The 19548-nt window shown below is 45.2% G+C and overlaps 1 protein-coding gene across 2 annotated transcripts; it reads right to left on the bottom strand.

Moving 5' to 3' along the window:
- Positions 1-2171: 2171 nt before the first annotated feature.
- LOC307211754 (solute carrier family 22 member 7-like) lies at positions 2172-15913 on the bottom strand. Of its 2 annotated transcripts, XM_079968723.1 has the most exons (10): positions 15193-15875; positions 14590-14693; positions 10661-10815; positions 9617-9785; positions 8893-9016; positions 7922-8028; positions 6590-6804; positions 5439-5547; positions 3440-3646; positions 2172-2561 (listed from the first exon to the last, which is right to left on the bottom strand). In XM_079968723.1, exons 1-10 carry the CDS (start codon positions 15568-15570, stop codon positions 2360-2362), a joined length of 1770 nt encoding a protein of 589 aa, XP_079824849.1. In that variant the 5' UTR covers positions 15571-15875; the 3' UTR covers positions 2172-2359. The 2 variants fall into 2 exon arrangements, with proteins under 2 accessions (XP_079824849.1, XP_079824850.1); XM_079968724.1 differs by lacking the exons at positions 2172-2561; positions 3440-3646; positions 5439-5547 and adding an exon at positions 6084-6527 and having other exon boundaries at positions 6570-6804; positions 15193-15913.
- Between the last annotated feature and the right edge of the window lie 3635 nt (positions 15914-19548).

Here is a 19548-nt window from a genome sequence, read left to right as displayed (position 1 = left end):
CTTTGCCAAGGGCCTTGCTTGCTCGTAGGCGTCAAGGTGCCGCAGGAGGGATCCCCTACAACTCTTCTGCTCCACAAGAGCAGGAAGCCATGACTTTTCATGCCGTCGTCCGTGTGGACTTTGAGATGTCGATCGTGCATCTGGCCCTCACTGGTAGGGGCTGAGCCAAAGGACCTTTGGCTTGAGCCAAAGGACCTTTTGCTTTCTCTGTCCCAGGGAAATGGCGAGGGCAGTGCCATGGAGCAGGAGAATGTTTAATGCAACAACTCTTAGCAGTTGACGAATAACCTTTAGTGCTGCTGCAAGGAAGCAGGCTAGAAATTAAATATATTACGGTTATCCACCACTTCTTGCCCCAAAAGTTAAACTTTAGTCAATGCATATCAGCAACTGTTGAGGCCAGAATCACAGCCTACAGACCTTCTCCTGCCAATAACGCTTTTCTTCTGGAAGATTGCACCTAAAATGATTAGTTTCTGCCCCAGACAAATGACCTAACCTAGGCATGCAGGCGAGGTCAAAAAATCCTAGTTGGTGACCAATATGCTCCATAGGTTTTATTGCCCTGCCCCATGGATTGGGACTTTATTTTGCTTGGGGTTGTCTTCCGGGGCAAGGGGGAATATGCAGCCTTGAAACAAGCGACAAGCCCAGGCTGTCTGCAGGCTGAAGCCCCAGCCAAATTGCACAGCCATTTTACAGAACTTGTTGCAGATGGCTGATCCTACTGCTGCAGAAATAAAGGGCTGTTTTGTCCCTGAACCTATACTCTTGCTTCAGATCCTTGCCCAAGTGCAAGGTTGCCAGCTTCCCAGCTGACCACTGCACCTGTGCTTCTAGCAGCATCTTGCAGAAGATGGTGATACCATTTATATCCATACCAGAGATTTCTGTAGATAAAAAGGCTGCAGAATGCATAGGAAAAGGCTGGCTTAATTCTTTTCCCAGTGATTTGGCAATTCTGCATGTGTCTTCAGTGGTGTGTTTTTCAACCACTTTCCCTCCAGGGTTGCTGGAGCTGACTTCTGTAACTGTGTCTTGGGCTGCAGGAATTAGCAGGTGAGAATGTTTGGTCTTCATTGCCATGAAAAGCTTTTCTAGCTGAACAATAAATCAGTGTTAAATATACTAGAGCAGCCCAGGCTGTTTGGCTTTCTACTAGGCGGCTGGCAACAGCTCTTGTCAGCTGGCACCAAAAATCCAACAGGCCACCCTTCTTCCAAAGATAATACATGCTTCAGGTTACGTGGAGAGAAAGTGCTTGGCTCAAAGTCACCTTTGTGAGCTGCGAGGGGAATTGGATCTGTGTCTCCTCAGTCCTGGTCTGGCTCTCTAAACAACTATACTACACAGGAGGGGCGCTATATAAGCATGTTTGCCAAGTGTGTTCTATAAGCTGGGTGCCACAGCAGAGGAGGCTGTGCCTCTGTGTGGTGGGGGCACCTGCAGAAAACCTCAGCTAATGATCTCATTACCTAGGCAGCTTTCCTTGCCGGGGTGGCACTGTGGTCTAAACCACTGAGCCTCTTGGGCTTGCCGATCAGAAGATCGGTGGTTCGAATCCCCACAATGGGGTAAGCTCCTGTTGCTCAGTCCCAGGTCCTGCCAACCTAGCAGTTTGAAAGCACACCCAAAAGTGCAAGTAGATAAACAGGTACCGCTCCGGCGGGAAGGTAAACGGCGTTTCCGTGCACTGCTCTGGTTTCGGTGTTCCGTTGCGCCAGAAGCAGCTTTGTCATGCTGGCCTCATGACCCGGAAAAAACTGTCTGTGGACAAACGCCAGCTCCCTCGGCCTGTAAAGTGAGATGAGCGCCGCAACCCCAGAGTCATCTGCGACTGGACTTAACTATCAGGGGTCCTTTACTTTACCCTTTTTTAAGGCCAAGACTAGCATTTTTAATTGCGATAAATGGAAAGTGAACTTCTTTCAGTGTGATTTTTTAAAATAGTACTAGCACATAATATTTACATCTATCTGGACCCCAAAAAGCAGGCAAAGCTCCCAAAAGAGGTAAACCTACAAATCTTGTAAGTTATCGCAGAGTCGCAACAACTAAGCATAGCGATAAGGGCAGCAAATGAGGAGGAAGACTTGGGAGTCAGTGCTTCTAAATTTATTGGGGCTTTTACCCTCTTCCTGTTCACAAACGCACACACAAGCACACCTGTCTAGCAGGCACAATATAACCCAAACGCTTTATTTCATCACGCATGTTGGCAAATAAGGTCAGTGTATCAGATTCGGCCCTCTCTGAAAGCTGAAAACAAATTAAAATGCCATACGGTGGCATTTAACTTCACGACAGTGTTATCCTCTTATTGGCTTTCAGCTCCAACTAGCACCCAGTTCCCATTATATCAGACTTTTTCCGAGCATCCAGCAGCGTCCATTCCGTTGGCCAGCAATGTCTGATTACAGTGTTGTTTCCCATTGCACTCAGTGCTGGCTTCCTGTTGCTGAGAGAGGGGAGCATCTGTGCCAGTTTGACTCATCAGCCCAAGAGGGATTGCTCCATCCATGCCTTGTCCGTGTACTTGGGTTCCCAGTGCCTTTTTGTTTCTGAAGACAAGCAAGAGAAATGATGGGATAAAGCTCTGCTCTGGTCCCTGAGGTCTGAAGGCACTAAGATCTCACAAATATGCCAGTAACCTGAAGCGTATGTAACCTGAAGCATATGTAACCCGAAGAACCACTGTACGGCGTAGATGCAGCCTAGCCCTACACCTAGTCTACACCTAGGGTTTCCTCCAGATGGCCTGATCACTGAGCATTCACCCTGATTTGTTTGCACAAAGCTTCCTTGGAGGTTATACAGTGGTACCTCTGGTTACATATGTTTCAGGTTACAGACTCCACTAACCCAGAAATAGTGCTTCAGGTTAAGAACTTTGCTTCAGGATGAGAACAGAAATCGTGTTCCGGTGGCATGGCGGCAGCAGGAGGCCCCATTAGCTAAAGTGGTGCTTCAGGTTAAGAACGTTTTCAGGTTAAGAATGGACCTCCGGAATGAATTAAGTACTTAACCCGAGGTACCACTGTAGTCCAATCTATGTTGAGTATTTGTTCTGATTTTTTTGTCTGCAACAATGAGCGTCCACCCTGAGCATTCACCTTGCTTCTACTGTGTTTATATGTCTTCCCGTTAATCTTTCTTTCATCCCACCTTTTCCAGTACGTTACTTTCCAAATCGCAAAAAGTCCACTGCCATTGTTTTTAAGTTAACTTGTTACGCTAAAATGGCAAAGGACTTTAATCCAGTGTCATGGTGCAAGTCTAAATATTTGACATGCACCGGAATCCCTCCCTCAAAATGCTGACAGTCTGGAGGAACCAATTGAGGGTGGGGAGGAAGAAACCGGCTGATATCTGACTGCTTCCCTTTTTGAAGTGGCAAGCTTTATTCAAGTGATGTGCCTTGTGTGTCTACGTCACTCACCTGCCATCTTCCACATCTTCGATAGTCTCTGGCAACTGGATGTTGGTTGTCTCTGTTAGCAGAAAGGCCACTGTCCCAGACACCAGTGCCACCACACTGAATATCAAGGGAGGAAGGTATCTCCAGGTGTCATCTAGCAGCATGATCAGAGGAGCTATGGAGCTGGCCAACCGTGCTATGAATGAACAGCAGCCAACACCACTCTGCCTGCAAAGGTAACGCAAAACAATTTCGATTGGAGATAAATCCATCAAACTGTTACACACGATCCCAGTCTCTGAGCAGTGAGAGGTTCAAGGCGTTCCAGGCACCTTCCCAGAGTTTGGTTTTCTTGGAATGAGGGTCAGTGGAGACGGTGATGTCTTTAGGATATATGGCTTTAATTGCACATATGTACAACCTGAGCCTAAGATGGAGAGGCTGACAGCATTCACATCCCAACAGATCTTGCTTCTTCTTTAGTCACAGCCTTGGATTCCAGCACAAATCAAGCATGGTTCTGTGCTTCATTCTTTTGAAGAAAATTTGGGAAATGTAGCCTCAGAAGAAACCCCCAAAGATTTTGCTTTATATGGAAGGTATTTCTAAATTTATCTGGTAGGAAGGAAAGCCTAGAACTAAACATAAAATTTTGATAGATATAAAAGGAAAAGGAGGCTTTGCCCTGCCAGATCTGCAATTGTATTATGAGACAGCTTGTTTGTGTTGGTTATAAGAATGGATTGTATTGGATAATGCAGACATTTCAGACCAGGAAGGCCATGATTTTAAATTTGGCTGGCATGCATTTCTTTAGTATGTGGAAGCTAAAATTTATAAGAGTTTTATGAACAGAGTTTGGGAGAAATATAAAAATTTGCTGGAAAGAAACACACCCTTATGGTTATTCCCTATTGAAGCAATTTCAATTAAGAGAGTTAATATGGATAGACAATGGGTGGCATACAGGGATTTGCTGGAATTTACAGGGCGGGAATCCAGACTGAAACCTATGGAAAACTTAAGGAGCCAAGTTACAGACTGATTACATCATCATCATGTACATGATATGTTCAAGTTAGACAAAAAAAGAAGGGTTTTTGGACCAAAGCTCACAATTTGAAAAAGAACTATTACAAAAAAAGGATAAACCTTTGTCTAGAATGTATAATCTTCTATTAGAATGGCGGGGGGGGGGGGAGATGAGCTAGTCAAAGCTTCAATGACACACTGGATAATGGATATAGGACACAATATAGATTTAAACCTCTGGGAGAAACTCTGGAAAAGTGATTTGAAATTTACTGCATGTTACACACTGAAACTATGAAATGATTCATAGATGGTACCTAACTCCGAGCAGGTTGGCTAAGATGTATAAAGTACAATAAGATATGTGTTGGAAATGTAAAGAAAGGGAGGGGACCTTTTTCATACGTGGTGGACAAGTAAAAAGATAAAAGAATTTTGGGGAATGATTTATAATGAGTTGGAAAAAAATGTTTAAAATTACCTTCCCCAAAAGACCAGAGTCCTTTTTCTTGGAAATAGCCCAGAGAGAAATTCCTAGGTGTCAGAAAAGCCTATTTATGTATGCAAAAACAGCGGCCCAAATTTCGTTAGCCCCAAAATGGAAAATGAGCGAGGTCCTAGAAAAAGAGGATTGGCAACTTAAGATGTTAGAATATGCAGAACTTGCAGGTTTAACACATGGAATAAGAGAGCAAGAAGAACATATACTTAAAGAGAAGCGGAAAACATTTATTGAATATGTGGAAAATAATTGTACACAACTGAAAATGCTGGCAGCATTAAGATAAATTCAACAGCGTAATTAATGTTTGAATGGTGTAAAAATGCAACACTGACTTGAATGGTTATAGTATTAGAAATGCAGGAATGGGAGAGATAGAAAATGAACCATGGAAAGAGAAGAAGGGAAATCACTGGATATCAAAAAGTTTGTAAAAAGCAACAACCACCACCACCAGTGGGTCCGATTGGAGCCCAAGCCACTTACCTGACCACCGTTGGGAAAAGTTCAGCTGTGTAGAGGAAGACAGTGGTGAAAGAGGCTTCAGAGAAACCCTTGCCCAAGATGGCCACTGCCGACCGGAGATGCCCATGCTCTGAGGGAGGAAGAAACAGGAGGCACGAAGATTTAAGTGCATACTGGAAATGTAGGTTTTTGAAACACTCTGATGCTCTGGCAACAGATCCACCTTTAAATCCATCAGAGAAGCGGACACGGAGAAATGGATCCAAACTAGAAGAAAGAAGATTCCACCTAAACATTAGGAAGAACTTCCTGACAGTAAGAGCTGTTTGACAGTGGAATTTGCTGCCAAGGAGTGTGGTGGAGTCTCCTTCTTTGGAGGTCTTTAAGCAGAGGCTTGACAACCATATGTCAGGAGTGCTCTGATGGTGTTTCCTGCTTGGCAGGGGTTTGGACTCGATGGCCCTTGGGGTCTCTTCCAACTTATGATTCTATGAAATATAAAAAATACTTTTCGTAGCTAGGGAAATGTACTGCAAGGTGTAGGATAAGGGTAAATGGATGGGAAGACGTATAATAATAATAATAATAATAATAATAATAATAATAATAATAATAATTTATTTGTATCCCGTCCATCTGGCTGGGTTTCCCCAGCCACTCTGGGTGGCTCCCAATTGAATATCAAAAACACGATCCAGCATTAAACATTAAAATGTCCCTAAACAGGGCTGCCTTCAGATATCTTTTAAAAGTAGGATAGTTGCTTATTTCCTTGACATCTGGTGGGAGGGCGTTCCACAGGGCGGGGGCCACTACTGAGAAGGCCCTCTGCCTGGTAGGATAGTTGCTTATTTCCTTGACATTTGGTGGGAGGGCGTTCCACAGGGCGGGTGCCACTACCAAGAAGGCCCTCTGCCTGGTTCCCTGTATCCTCACTTCTCGCAGTGAGGGAACCGCCAGAAGGCCTTCGGCGATGGACCTCAGTGTTAAAACCGGGATGAATGTGCACAAAAAGAGTACAACCTCCGCAAAATCTTTGTGCAAAGAAATCAAGGATGGCCCCTCAACGTCTTCTGGAGGAGCCCCGGGAGGCAAGTGATGCTGCTGCAGCTCACGTTATGACTAGATGGATGCTCAGTGATGCTGCAGAACTGGCCAGATGAGCCTCTCACCTGCAGGGATGGCTGCATTCAGAGCAATCATGCCTCCTGTTCCAATCAGAGTCCATGCCTGACAATGCCTGCGGCCGATGCGGTCCAAGACAACATACACACTGACTTTGGCAGGGATCTCGATGGCCCCAAAGATAAAATGTGTCATGTACGGATCCAAGCTGAAACCGCTGATGTTTAGACTGATGCCGTAATAGGTGAACGCCACACCAAACCTGCAAGGAAAACAGATGACTTAGGTTCAGCAGCTAGGAATATCAGGATCAGCCCTTGCAAGCCAAAGTTGACAGGTGGATGGGCAATCACGTGATGCTATTCTGGCACCACGTGATTGACAGGTGTCCTGCCCACCAGTCCAAATCTTGCTCAGTTTGAGTGTGTGAACGAACTCCCTGCAGGACTCAGCAGGGTCGCTCTCCCTCGCATCAGTCAATGTGTGAGTGCAGAGGAGAGGGACAGACCCTGCTTAGCGCTGGGCTCAGGTACACAGAGTTCCCTTGTGCATCTGTCCATTGCTAAGTAGGATTGCTCTCACTACACATCAGTTGATGTGTAGAGAGAGCAATCCTGCCTAGTGCTGGGTTATTGCTTTGGGCAATGCCCCCAAACACCAAAACAAATAAGTCAAGTGCAGCAGTTCGGAGCTCAATTTCCCCTAATTTATCAGATTTATGTGACTTTACAGGGAGGGGAAGGACCGGAATTGATGTTGTTTGAGGGTAATACTACCTGGGCTACACAAATGAAATGGAATTGCAAACAGTGGAAAACGTACGCAATAAACTCCAGTCCAAAACTTGTTAGTTTCTCCAGGCTCACTGCTCAGGCATGTGTGTGTGTGTGTTTGTGTGTGCAGGGGAAAGACCAGTTCCATTGGGGCTGTAAAGTTCCAGAGAGTCAGGATTGCACACAGCCACCAACTATGTCAACAGTCATTTGGAATTACTCATTCCCAGTTGAGGTAGCATTACATAGCGAGATGACATCTGAAGGAACCATGCTCCATTTGTGGTGGGAGTTTCATAAATCACCGCAAACTAGCATTTGAAAAATGTAGGTTGACACCGGAGAAAGCATAGCAATATGATGGTTTGCATTCCTCCTTTGATGTAAAATATTGCACACTCGCCCAAGGAAGACAATAAACATCTAATCTGACTTCAAAAAAAAAAAAAAAAAAAAAAAACCAACATAGGAAAACCTGTCTAAAGATAATGTTACTCTGCAGCTTAATTCCCACCACAATTAACTGCAACGCCTTCCAAGAAAGAAAACTGGCTCCATCTCTTTCAAAGTCGGGAAATAAGCGCAGTCATCAGTTTTTGTTCATACCATATGACGACAGAACACAAGGTGGTCTTCCTCAGCTTGGGAGTCTTCACCAGGTGCCAGTAGAAATAGGTCCTTGGCTCCTCTATGGTCAGTGTCCTCCGCAGGACCTACATTCACCGCAAAGGAAGAAAATGCCCCTCAGTGCTGTTTTGCAAAGGCTAGATCCCATCATGACATCAAAGAGGAACTCATTCTCCTAGGATGGAGGCAGCGGGTTGGACTAGACCCTTTGGGTCCCTTCCAACTCTACAATTCTATGATTCCATGATTATGTAGCCAAGATGGTACCATCTGTGCACATGAGGGAGATTGTCAGCATGCTTCAGAGAACCCCCAAAGCCTACAGAAGCATGAAAAACAAATTCTGAGGGAGGGAGGGAGGGAAGAATCCATCTTACAGAGCCATCTTACAGAGTTTTGAGCATTTGACGGGTACAGAAGGCTGGCTGTGGGAGCTTAGGAAGACTCCTTATGCTGAGTCAGGTCACTGGGCCATCTAGGTGATAGAAGGGTCAAGTTATTGTTGGCTGAACCTGTTTATGTGATTTTGTAATTTGGTGTGTCGCTTTTCACTCTTTGTTTTTATGACTCAGTTCCCAGCTCTAGGACTCGAAACACTCAATGAAGATCGGGCTATAAATACTGTGTATAAATATATACAAATTGATTAGTATCACCCACACAAGCAGGCTTCAGCTCTCCAGGGTCTCAGCTTGACCTGGAGAGGTCGGGGATTGAACCTGGAGCCTTGTTGCGTGATAGGCAAGTGCTCTACCACTGAGCCACCTATTGGAGGGCAAGCATGGAAGACAGGAAAAGAGAGATAATGGAGTACTAGATTGGCTGGCTTGTTGGAACCCTGAGCAGGAACCCTCCACACCACATCATTTTGTTGCGGGTCTTACTCGTTGTGGTTGTTTTCTAGAGGTCCGTCACTGCACCTGAGGTGCTGCAAGACCCCTTGCACTCACGTCTGGAGTTATCTTGGAGTCAAACTCTTTCTTGCCATTGACTTTGGCACATCTGGAAAGATAGCCATGCGCTGCCTCCACCTCCTTCTTTGTCAAGAGCCACCGGGCAGATTCTGGGAGCCACCTGGCAAGGGACAAACAAGGCATTTTGTAGATCAAGCAGGGTTGCTGCAGATGAGGAAAACATCATCTCTATGCACACACTCCTGCGGGCAGTCAAGGCAAGATAGGGTGAGTGGCATTGACACTTTGGTTCTCAAAGTTACCGGGAAGAAGAGGTAAAGAATACAAGAAAGAAGAACCCAGGGAAGTCGGAGAAAGGGTGTAGCTGACAAGATGTGGTTGGGTGTGCAGGAAACCTTTTGAAGATCTTGGTGAATATTAGGGTTTGGAGGATGAAGTGTAGGTGGGTTCCCATGAGGCAAGATGCAGTGATAACAGCAAGAACCTTATTGAACTACATAACTGAGAAACAGGGGCAAAGCAACTGTTTATACACATTCCTGAAAGCCTGGGCCAACGTGATTGGCTGCCTAAACTTCCAAGCTGCGAATCACGACTAAGAGTTCAAGGGCCAATGGCAGAGGCCCAAATCCTGAATGTTCTGTGACTGGACATCATGTATCGAATCAGAACACAGGAGCTCCGAATCCTTAGTCCAGACTCAAGCTCAGGCAAACACAGAAAACTGAATACATAACAGAGGAGTTCCACAGTCACTCACCACCAAATGACGATGCTGAGGAGGCAGGGAGAGGTGACAGCCAACAGGAGCCAACGCCACGTCCGAATCAGGTAGGCCACAAGCGCCAAAAGCATGTACCCAAGAGACCAGGAAATGCCGCTGATGGTGCCGCAGAAGGTGCGATGCTTGACGTCAGTCCATTCTACAGCTGGAAGTTAATATACAGCAGCAGCTCTCAACGTTTGGACTCAGTTCACCTTCAACACAATCACGGTCAACCCCATAAACTCTAGCTGCAACGACTCAGCAGTCAAAGCTGCACTCCCTGCTCAACATTAGGGCGGGGCAAGAGGGGCAAAGCCCCACCCTACTCCCTCTCTATGATCAAAGACCTTTCCATATTTCGAATCCATGGAGGAAATTGCCACCCACAGGATGCTATCCTGATCAGATGCAACAGATTGCAGAGAGTGGGGACAGAAGTTTGCTGCCGCTAGTACAGCCATACCTCGGGTTACAGACGCTTTGGGCTGTGTGATTTCGGGTTGTGCACCGCACCGAACCCGGAAGTACTGGAACGTGTTACTTCCGGGTTTCGGTGCTTGCACATGGGCAGAAGCGCTAAATCGCACTTTGCGCATGCACAGAAGCGCCGAATCACGACCAGCGTGTGCACAAATGCGCAGGTCGCAGGTTGCGAATGCTGTGGGTTGCGAACGTGCCTCCCGCACGGATCACATTCGCAACCCGAGCATCCACTGTAATCTTCGCAAAAGGAAGACGGCCATAAAGCAATCGTTCTAAGAGTGGTTTGACCATTGATTCCTCTCCCAAGGGAACTCTAGCTCTGTGAGGGGAACAGGGCTTTCCTAGCAACTCTCAGCAAAAACTACATTTCCCAGGATTCTGTAGGAGAAGCTACGGCTGTTTCGAATGCCGTGGTACTTGCTTTAAAGGTAAGGTTTAGATGGGGCCAGAGAGAAAGAGGGGGCCCACGATCACTATTCCCATCTGCAGTGCCCGCACGCGGAGGCATCCGGCCTGAAATGAAAAGAAATCACCTCTCACCTCGGAACCTCTCACCTAATATCAAGGAGATGATGGACACGCCTGTGAGTCCCATCCCACAGAGCGACCTCATGATGATGAACATCAGGTAAGACTCTGAAAACGCAGCCAGGGCCCCAAAGAACATCGTGGAAAGGAAAGACAGCAGAAGCATCCGCCGCCGGCCAAACCTAGGAAGCCAAAAGTAAACCAGCAGCACCTGTTTTCCTTCCGGTCAAAATCCCAGAAGAATTGCCTCGCCAGGTAAGGCCACAGCCTGCACATCTCTCTCATGTCATTCACAGCATATAAGCTTGCACAGGGGTTGACAGCCTTCCTATGCCCATGGATAACTTTGTGTTTCTGGGGAAGTGGCATGAGTGCTTCCCCTTCTCGCTTCCCTCCCCTTCTCCAAATAATCTCCCCCACCCACCCAGAAAGACAGGGGGAGAAATGACTAGGGCCATCATTTGCTAGAGGGATTTTCTTATACAGTGGTGCCTCGCAAGACGAAAATAATCCATTCCGTGAGTCTCTTCGTCTAGCGGTTTTTTCGTCTTGCGAAGCATCCCTATTAGCGGCTTAGCGGATTAGCGCTATTAGCGGCTTAGCGGCTTAGAAAACGGGGGGGGGGGAGGAAAAAAACTCGCAAGACTCGCAAGACGTTTTCGTCTTACGAAGCAAGCCCATAGGGAAATTCGTCTTGCGAAGTGCCTCGAAAAACGGAAAACCCTTTCGTCTAGCGGGTTTTTCGTCTTGCAAGGCATTCGTCTTGTGGGGCACCACTATATGTGTTGAGAACATATGGGGCAAAAGAAGCCAATGCTTCCTTGCTGTCTTTTGAGCATTAATATCTCACCCGCTCCATCCTTCTCAATACAAGCTAACAGTGACTTCTTGTGGATAAATGAGCGCATTGCAAGTCATCCGAAATGGCAGTTTCCATATGACACAGTATTTGCGTGTGTGTGTGTGTGTGTAGAGAGAGAGAGAGAGTTGATTAAGGTCACTCCAATATAGGATTACAGTTGCGAGATTGTTATATGCACAAAGATGGAAAGCTACATCCTGACTTACTATAAAGGAATGGCTGATAAAACTATTGGACTTGCCTGAGATGGCAAAGCTGACGTGCCCAGTTAGAGAAAAATAAATATTGACATTTATTCAAGACTGGAAACTTCTTATGGACTTTTTGCATGAAAGAGAAAATGAACTTGTAATATTTGGATTTGAAGATTGAAAAAAAATACTGGTTTATAGAAGATAGAATGGTTGGATGTTAATGAGTCAATACTATGTTTAGCTGCAGGACAGAGAACCGGAAGTCTTTTCATCTTTCTTTATTATTTTCTCTCTTTTTCCTTTCTTTACTTTTCCTTTCTTCCTTTATTTATTTTTAAATTTGTAATATATATATTTTTTGCTGCCTCTGTTCTTTTTTAGACTATGTATTTCAGAATATTATAGAAAGATGGGTATAAATTTTTGTATATATTTGGACAAGTGTCAAAAGAAAGAAAGAAAGAAAGAAGAAATGGTTTATTTCACAAAGAACCAGGAAGATTTTCCCCAGTTTGCTGTAGCTGGTAAACTTTGTTAAAAGAGTCATAATAAATAACAAGATGAAATATAAAAAAATAATAATTGAAAGATGATCCAAAAAGAACTCCCTTAAGAGAATCACGTCTTTTTGTCTTAAGACAGACTTCAAAAGAATCCCCCTCGAATTTTTTCATAACACCAGTAGCACCTTAAAGACCAACTAAATATAAGCTTTTTAGGTACGAGCTTTCGTGTGTATACACACTTCTTCAGATACTCTGAAGCAGAGGTCGCTACAACATATTCCTAGAGTGGCTTCAGAACCAATCTCTCTCCCCAGGGACTCTAGGAATTATATCTATGTGAGGGGAAGAGGGATCCTAACAACCCTCTCGGCACCCTTAACAAAGTACATTTCCCAGGATTCTTTGGGGGAAGAGCGGGAACAACTATCGCTGGAAGACAAATGTACAATGTCATGCATGCCGCAGTTTTTGTTACCTTTTTCTTGTTGGTCCCGCTGCTGTTTCTTGATAGAGAGGATTTGGGCTTTTCAAAATAGTACAAAAAAACCTACAAAACCCATAGATAAAGATGGTGGCGAGAGGAGGGTGCCTCAATGCCTCCTTTGTACATGATTACATAAGAAGAGTCTTGTCTGAGGGCTATCTTGCCCACTCCTGTTACCTACAGGGCACATCCCACAAGCAGGCTCTGAGCACAGAAATCCTCGCAGATCATTTCTACACTTTAATCCTGGCTGCAGGATCAAATGATCATGGCTAGTAGCCATTAGCGCCACTTTCAGTTCTCTGAAGAAATAGGAGATGGTACTAGGGCTTTTTCCTCAGCCAGAACTCACTAGAATTCAGTTCCGGTGCCTCTCAAGTAGGCGCCACTGGCATTATAAGAGAACGAGGGAGGCGTTCATGGTGAGTTCCTGCACCTCTGGAAAAAACAGCATTATTAATGGCCTCTCGTCAGCTTTAGCTCTTTTATTCAGTGCACGCTGCACACTGAACTGCAGCAACAATCAATGTGCATTGATTTTTAGCACAGTAATATATATATATATATATATATATATATATATATATATATATATATCTCCAACATGCATTGATTTCTACTTCCTGTCCGCCCCCTCCTGTCTCCCTTTAATAAGATGGTCAGGACCTAATCAAGGGGATCTAAGGCTCCGTCCAGCACCAGCGAAAGTGTGCAAATGAGTTTTCCAGAGTTCCAGTCTTTGCCTGACTCCACAGATTATGCTGGAAGATCACAGTCTTCTTTCTTCATAGAGCAAGGGCAGAGGCATTCTCATTTATATTTTTTCAAAATGGCACTTTGCTTTCTCAGAGTGGTGGAAAGGTGGACCGGAGTCATGCCCTGACCCAGCGATTGTGGTAATATCTGGAGCCAGCCTGACCCACTGAGAGAGCTCATTAACATAGCCCTGGGCACAAACTTCAAAAAAACGAAAGGAGAGATCTGGCTTAACTCCGTGAGGTGAGACAACCAGGGGAAACCTTTCTTTTGGAGGAGCGAACCTGAGTTGTTAGCATGTTTGTAATGGAAGAAATGGCATTAAGTGAAGGAAATGTCAATTTTGAGTGGGGTTGGCGTAGGAAATGAATTAGGAGGGGGAAGAAACTGAGTGGGAAATAGATCTGCAAATAGACAGTATTTTATTTAGATGAATGGCAGAGGTGTTCAGGTGCTGATTGTATCAAAAGAAGTGGAGTTCTGAACAGCACTCAGGGGCACCAAGATGTCTGCCCTGCCATACATCCCAGTGCCCATGAAGTTTTCTTCCAGTTGAGGTGGGTTTAGGATTATTCCCGTGGAGGGTTGATAGGAAAAGGTTGTCTGTCTCGGGGGGGAGGGAAGTAGTTGTCCAAGGTTGTACAGTTTGAAAATTCATATACGTCTTTGTAATTAAAGATTTATCTACCTAAGACTTGGCAGTGAGACAGGTGAGGCAGAGATGGGCAGAAAGTGGATCAGGGATCTACCAGCAGCTCTCAGAGTACTTGCAGCAGATCAGCAAATATCCTCATTTGTTTAAGAATAGCAACAATGAATAATCTCCACACACCCCCGGGCAAAACCCCCACACATCTAAGTTAGGCTCCAACTTGAAGAAAGCTTTGAGTGAAAAACAGAAGTTGATTTTTGTGTGGGAAAGGACTGTGGTCCTTCAGTGCTGGTACTGAAAACAAAATATTGGGTTGAGCATGTGCCCAGAGGCAACATATTCCTCAATTCCAACAATTATGCTGCTTTTTACCCTGACCCCAACAAACCACCTGCAGTTGGTGGACTTCAAGATAATAATAATAAATAAGAACTACAGTAGATCCCACAAGCCAGAGGTCTGTCTGCCCATGCACCAAAGACCAAAAGTAAACTCTACTCACCTGTCAGACAAGTAGCCAAAAAGTACAGACCCCAAAGTAACACCAATGAAGAAAAAGGTAGCAATTGCCTGGTTCATGCCTTTCTTCTCACACACCAGATCCCACTGGAAGGAAGTATCATGGATTGTAATTAAGGTGACCCAGATTCAAAACAGAGATAGCTGGGCAGAAGAGGGGATTTCAACTGGAGTAGTTTGCATGAGAAACCAACCAAGCCCAAAGAGTGCTCTCTAATGGTTCCTCATAAACAACTTGGATGAAAGAATTGGGGGGGGGGGTGCTCATCCAATTTGCAGATGGCACCAAACTGGCGGCTAATGCTGCCAAGGGCAGAATCGGGATTCGAGATGACCTTAACAGATTGGAGAACAGGGCCCAAGCTAACAAAGTGAATTTCAATAGGGACAAGTGTCAGGTTTTACTGGCTGCACAAATTTAAAATGGAGGACACGTGGCTGACATGTGAAAAGGGGGTCTTTTCACGAGTCAACAGCGTGATGCAGCAGCAAAAAAAGCTAATGCTATTCCAGGCTGCATCACAAGGGCTCGTCCTCTTTCTCACCCGGATCCTTTCATTGCAATAGAAGTACATCAAAAGCTTACCTCAGTGGCCGTGGTTGATGCATATTGTGAGGAATCGTAGACCCAGCCATGCTGGCAGCTCAGGATCGATGAGGCGTTGTCCAGCTCCCAGGAAGAATTTGCCAGCAACTGAAACTGTGGCCTAGAAAACATCTTGCAGGGGCTCAGTGTCCCGTCAAGCTCTCTTGGGAGGCCAACGGAGAAGACCTCATCCTGGCTGAGATTGGAAGTGCCAGCAAAGGCTGGAAGCACACAGTGGTGAGATGGAGAGGCAGAGATGAAATTGTGGAGCAGGAAGTGCATGGGGATCATCAGTCTGGGAATGCAAAGCATCAAGAAGACCAGGATCTGGTATCTCCCAAAGCCATCCACCTCCCGGAGGACATCCTCAAACATCATCGTGCTAGGGAGGGAGGTTTGGTACAGAGCAAACGCCTGTGCACTGTACAAACAGACCAAGTGACTGGGGAGAAGCTCCAGCCATTTAGCAATTAAGTACCTTAGCAAAGCAAGTTTAACATGGCAGTTTCACAGAAAAACAAGTGGCCTTACAAGACCGAACCCCTATCAAGTCATGTGGTTCAGGAGAGACAATCCCTTAATGGCGAGCTCACAAGAGCGGTATTGTATTCTTTTCAGCTTCTTGGAGGAAAAAATAGAGCCCAAGGCAGACAGAAAGGAGGAATCTGACCTCTTGAACTGATAAGCAGCTCTTGAAATAACCGGATCCAGCCTATATTCCTGGTTGTAGAGTTAATGTAGTACCAGTAAGAACTGTTGTAAGTGCTTACGCACCAACACTGGATGCTGATGAAGAGGTTAAAGAAAATTTTTACCCTCAGCTGGATACCATCCTATCAGAGACAAAAGAGGTTTAAAGACTGTCTCAAGGCAAATCTAAAAAAAAAAGTAGTATAAACACCAACAATTGGGAAACACTGGTCTGCAAGCACTCCAATTGGAGAACAGCCTTTACCAAAGGTGTCCTGGGCTTTGAAGACACTTGAACTCAGGACGCAAGGGAGAAACATGCTGAGAGGAAGGCACACTTGGCAAATCCAAACCGTGATCAACTCCCACCTGAAAACCAATGTTGTGTGGATCGAGAATTGGCCTCCATAGTCACTTACAGACGCATTCTTAAAATTGTGTTTATGGAAGACAATCTTACTTGGCTATGAGTGATCGCCGAAGAAGAAACAGTAAGAGAGCAAAAGTGTTCAGATGGCGTGGGCATGGGCAGCTGTTGTTGTTGTTGTTGTTGTTGTTGTTACTAGTTCATAAAGGTAAAGGTACCCCTGACCGTTACATCCAGTCACGGACGACTCTGGGGTTGCGGCGCTCATCTCGCTCTATAGGCCGAGGGAGCCAGTGTTTGTCCGCAGACAGCTTCCAGATCATGTGGATTAAGCAGTCTACAGTGGTACCTCAGGTTAAGTACTTAATTTGTTCCGGAGGTCCATTCTTAACCTGAAACTGTTCTTAACCTGAAGCACCACTTTAGCTACTGGGGCCTCCTGCTGCTGCCACGCCGCCAGAGCCCGATTTCTGTTCTTATCCTGAAGCAAAGTTCTTAACCTGAGGTAATATTTCTGGGTTAGCAGAGTCTGTAACCTGAAGCGAATGTAACCTGAAGCATATGTAACCCGAGGTACCACTGTATATGTGTGTGTTTTTCCTAATTAAATAAAAGCCAGCCTTCTCCCAGAGACAAACATTGTTAATGTGAAAGAAGGAAATGCAACAAAGCATTGCTGAGTCATGACCTGTTTCTTTTCCCCAACCAGAGTTCCACCCACTCCAACATATCCCTGCAGTTTTCCTCCTCGCCTCCCAACAGTCAGTCAGCACCCCATGTTCTCACTGGTATTTTCGCCCACTTTTTAAAATAAAAAACCCCATGGGCATACCTCAGAGTCTGCCAGGTTTCCTTGCTTGTGCCCTAGTGGGTTTTGCTACATAAGGACAAGTATGGAAAGTTTGGAGCTGGCATTAGTATATACTAGAATGGATGAAGCATCATTCCTGTACAGGAAAAAGCAGGGAATGAACTCTAGTCTCTTCCCATAGAGAGACCCTTCTGCATCTCATCACCCAGAATTGATTCATGCTTGCCACCGGGGACCAAGAGAGTGGCTGTTTGCAAACCTTTTTTTATTATTTTTAATAAATTTCTTGTACCCCAGCCACTCTGGGCAGCTTCCAATGAAATATAAAGGAGCACAACGAAATCTCAATCATTAAAAGCTTCCCGAAACAGGGCAACCGTATTTAGCTGTCTACCTTATTTAAAGCATTCTTTCTTTAGAATCTGGTGGCTGTATTGGAAACATAGAATCATAGAATCATAGAATCATAGAGTTGGAAGAGACCACAAGGGCCATCGAGTCCAACCCCGTGCCAAGCAGGAAACACCATCAGAGCACTCCTGACATATGGTTGTCAAGCCTCAGCTTAAAGACCTCCAAAGAAGGAGACTCCACCACACTCCTTGGCAGCAAATTCCACTGTCGAACAGCTCTTACTGTCAGGAAGTTCTTCCTAATGTTTAGGTGGAATCTTCTTTCTTGTAGTTTGGATCCATTGCTCCGTGTCCGCTTCTCTGGAGCAGCAGAAAACACCCTTTCTCCCTCCTCTATGTGACATCCTTTTATATATTTGAAGATGGCTATCATATCACCCCTTAACCTCCTCTTCTCCAGGCTAAACATGCCCAGCTCCCTTAGCCGTTCCTCATAAGGCATCGTTTCCAGGCCTTTGACCATTTTGGTTGCCCTCCTCTGGACACGTTCCAGTTTGTCAGTGTCCTTCTTGAACTGTGGTGCCCAGAACTGGACACAGTACTCCAGGTGAGGTCTGACCAGAGCAGAATACAGTGGCACTATTACTTCCCTTGATCTAGATGCTATACTCCTATTGATGCAGCCCAGAATTGCATTGGCTTTTTTAGCTGCCGCGTCACACTGTTGGCTCATGTCAAGTTTGTGGTCGACCAAGACTCCTAGATCCTTTTCACACGTACTGCTCTCAAGCCAGGTGTCACCAATCTTGTATTTGTGCCTCTCATATTTTTTTTGCCCAAGTGCAATACTTTACATTTCTCCCTGTTAAAATTCATCTTGTTTGTTTTGGCCCAGTTCTCTAATCTGTCAAGGTCGTTTTGAAGTGTGATCCTGTCCTCTGGGGTGTTAGCTACCCCTCCCAGTTTGGTGTCATCTGCAAATTTGATCAGGATGCCCTTGAGTCCATCATCCAAGTCGTTGATAAAGATGTTGAATAAGACCGGGCCCAAGACAGAACCCTGTGGCACCCCACTAGTCACTCTTCTCCAGGATGAAGAGGAACCATTGATGAGCACCCTTTGGGTTCGGTCAGTCAGCCAGTTACAAATCCACTGAGTGGTAGCATAGTCAAGTCCACATTTTACCAGCTTCTTTACAAGAATATCATGGAGCACCTTGTCAAATGCCTTGCTGAAATCAAGGTAGGCTACATCCACTGTGTTCCCTTCATCTACCAGGCTTGTAATTCTGTCAAAAAACGAGATCAAGTTAGTCTGACATGACTTATTTTTCAGAAATCCATGCTGACTATTGGTGATCACAGTATTCCTTTCTAGGTGCTCACAGACTGTTTGCTTAATGATCTGCTCCAGAATCTTCCCTGGTATTGATGTCAGACTGACTGGGCGGTAATTATTTGGGTCCTCTCTTTTCCCCTTTTTGAAAATAGGGACAACATTTGCCCTCCTCCAGTCTGCCGGGACTTCGCCTGTTCTCCAGGAATTCTCAAAGATGACTGCCAGTGGTTCTGAGATCACATCTGCCAGTTCTTTTAATACTCTTGGATGCAGTTCATCTGGCCCTGGAGACTTGAATACATCTAAACTAGCCAAGTATTCTTGTACTATCTCCTTAGTTATTCTGGGCTGTGTTTCCTCTGCTGAATCATTTGCTCCAAATTCTTCAGGTCGGGCATTGTTTTCTTTATCGGAGAAGACTGAGGCAAAGAAGGCATTAAGGAGTTCAGCCCTTTCTGTGTCCCCTGTTTGCATTTCACCATCTTCTCCTCTGAGTGACCCCACTGTTTCTTTGTTCTTCCTTTTGCTATGAACATACCCATAAAAGCCTTTTTTGTTGCTTTTAACCTCTCTAGCAAGCCTGAGTTCATTCTGTGCTTTAGCTTTTCTGACTTTGTGTCTACACGTGCTGGCTATTTGTTTGAATTCCTCTTTGGTGGTTCCCCCCCTTTTCCATTTTTTGTACACATCCTTTTTTAATCTTAACTCAGTTAAAAGTTCTTTAGATAGCCACCCTGGCTTCTTTAGGCACCTTCCATGTTTCCGTCTCATTGGTATTGCCTGAAGTTGTGCTTTTA

Source organism: Podarcis cretensis (assembly GCF_951804945.1).
Source record: "Podarcis cretensis genome assembly, chromosome: 3".
NCBI classification, from domain to species: domain Eukaryota; kingdom Metazoa; phylum Chordata; class Lepidosauria; order Squamata; family Lacertidae; genus Podarcis; species Podarcis cretensis.
Note: the sequence above shows the minus strand (reverse complement) of the source record. Positions and strands in the feature narration are given on the sequence as shown.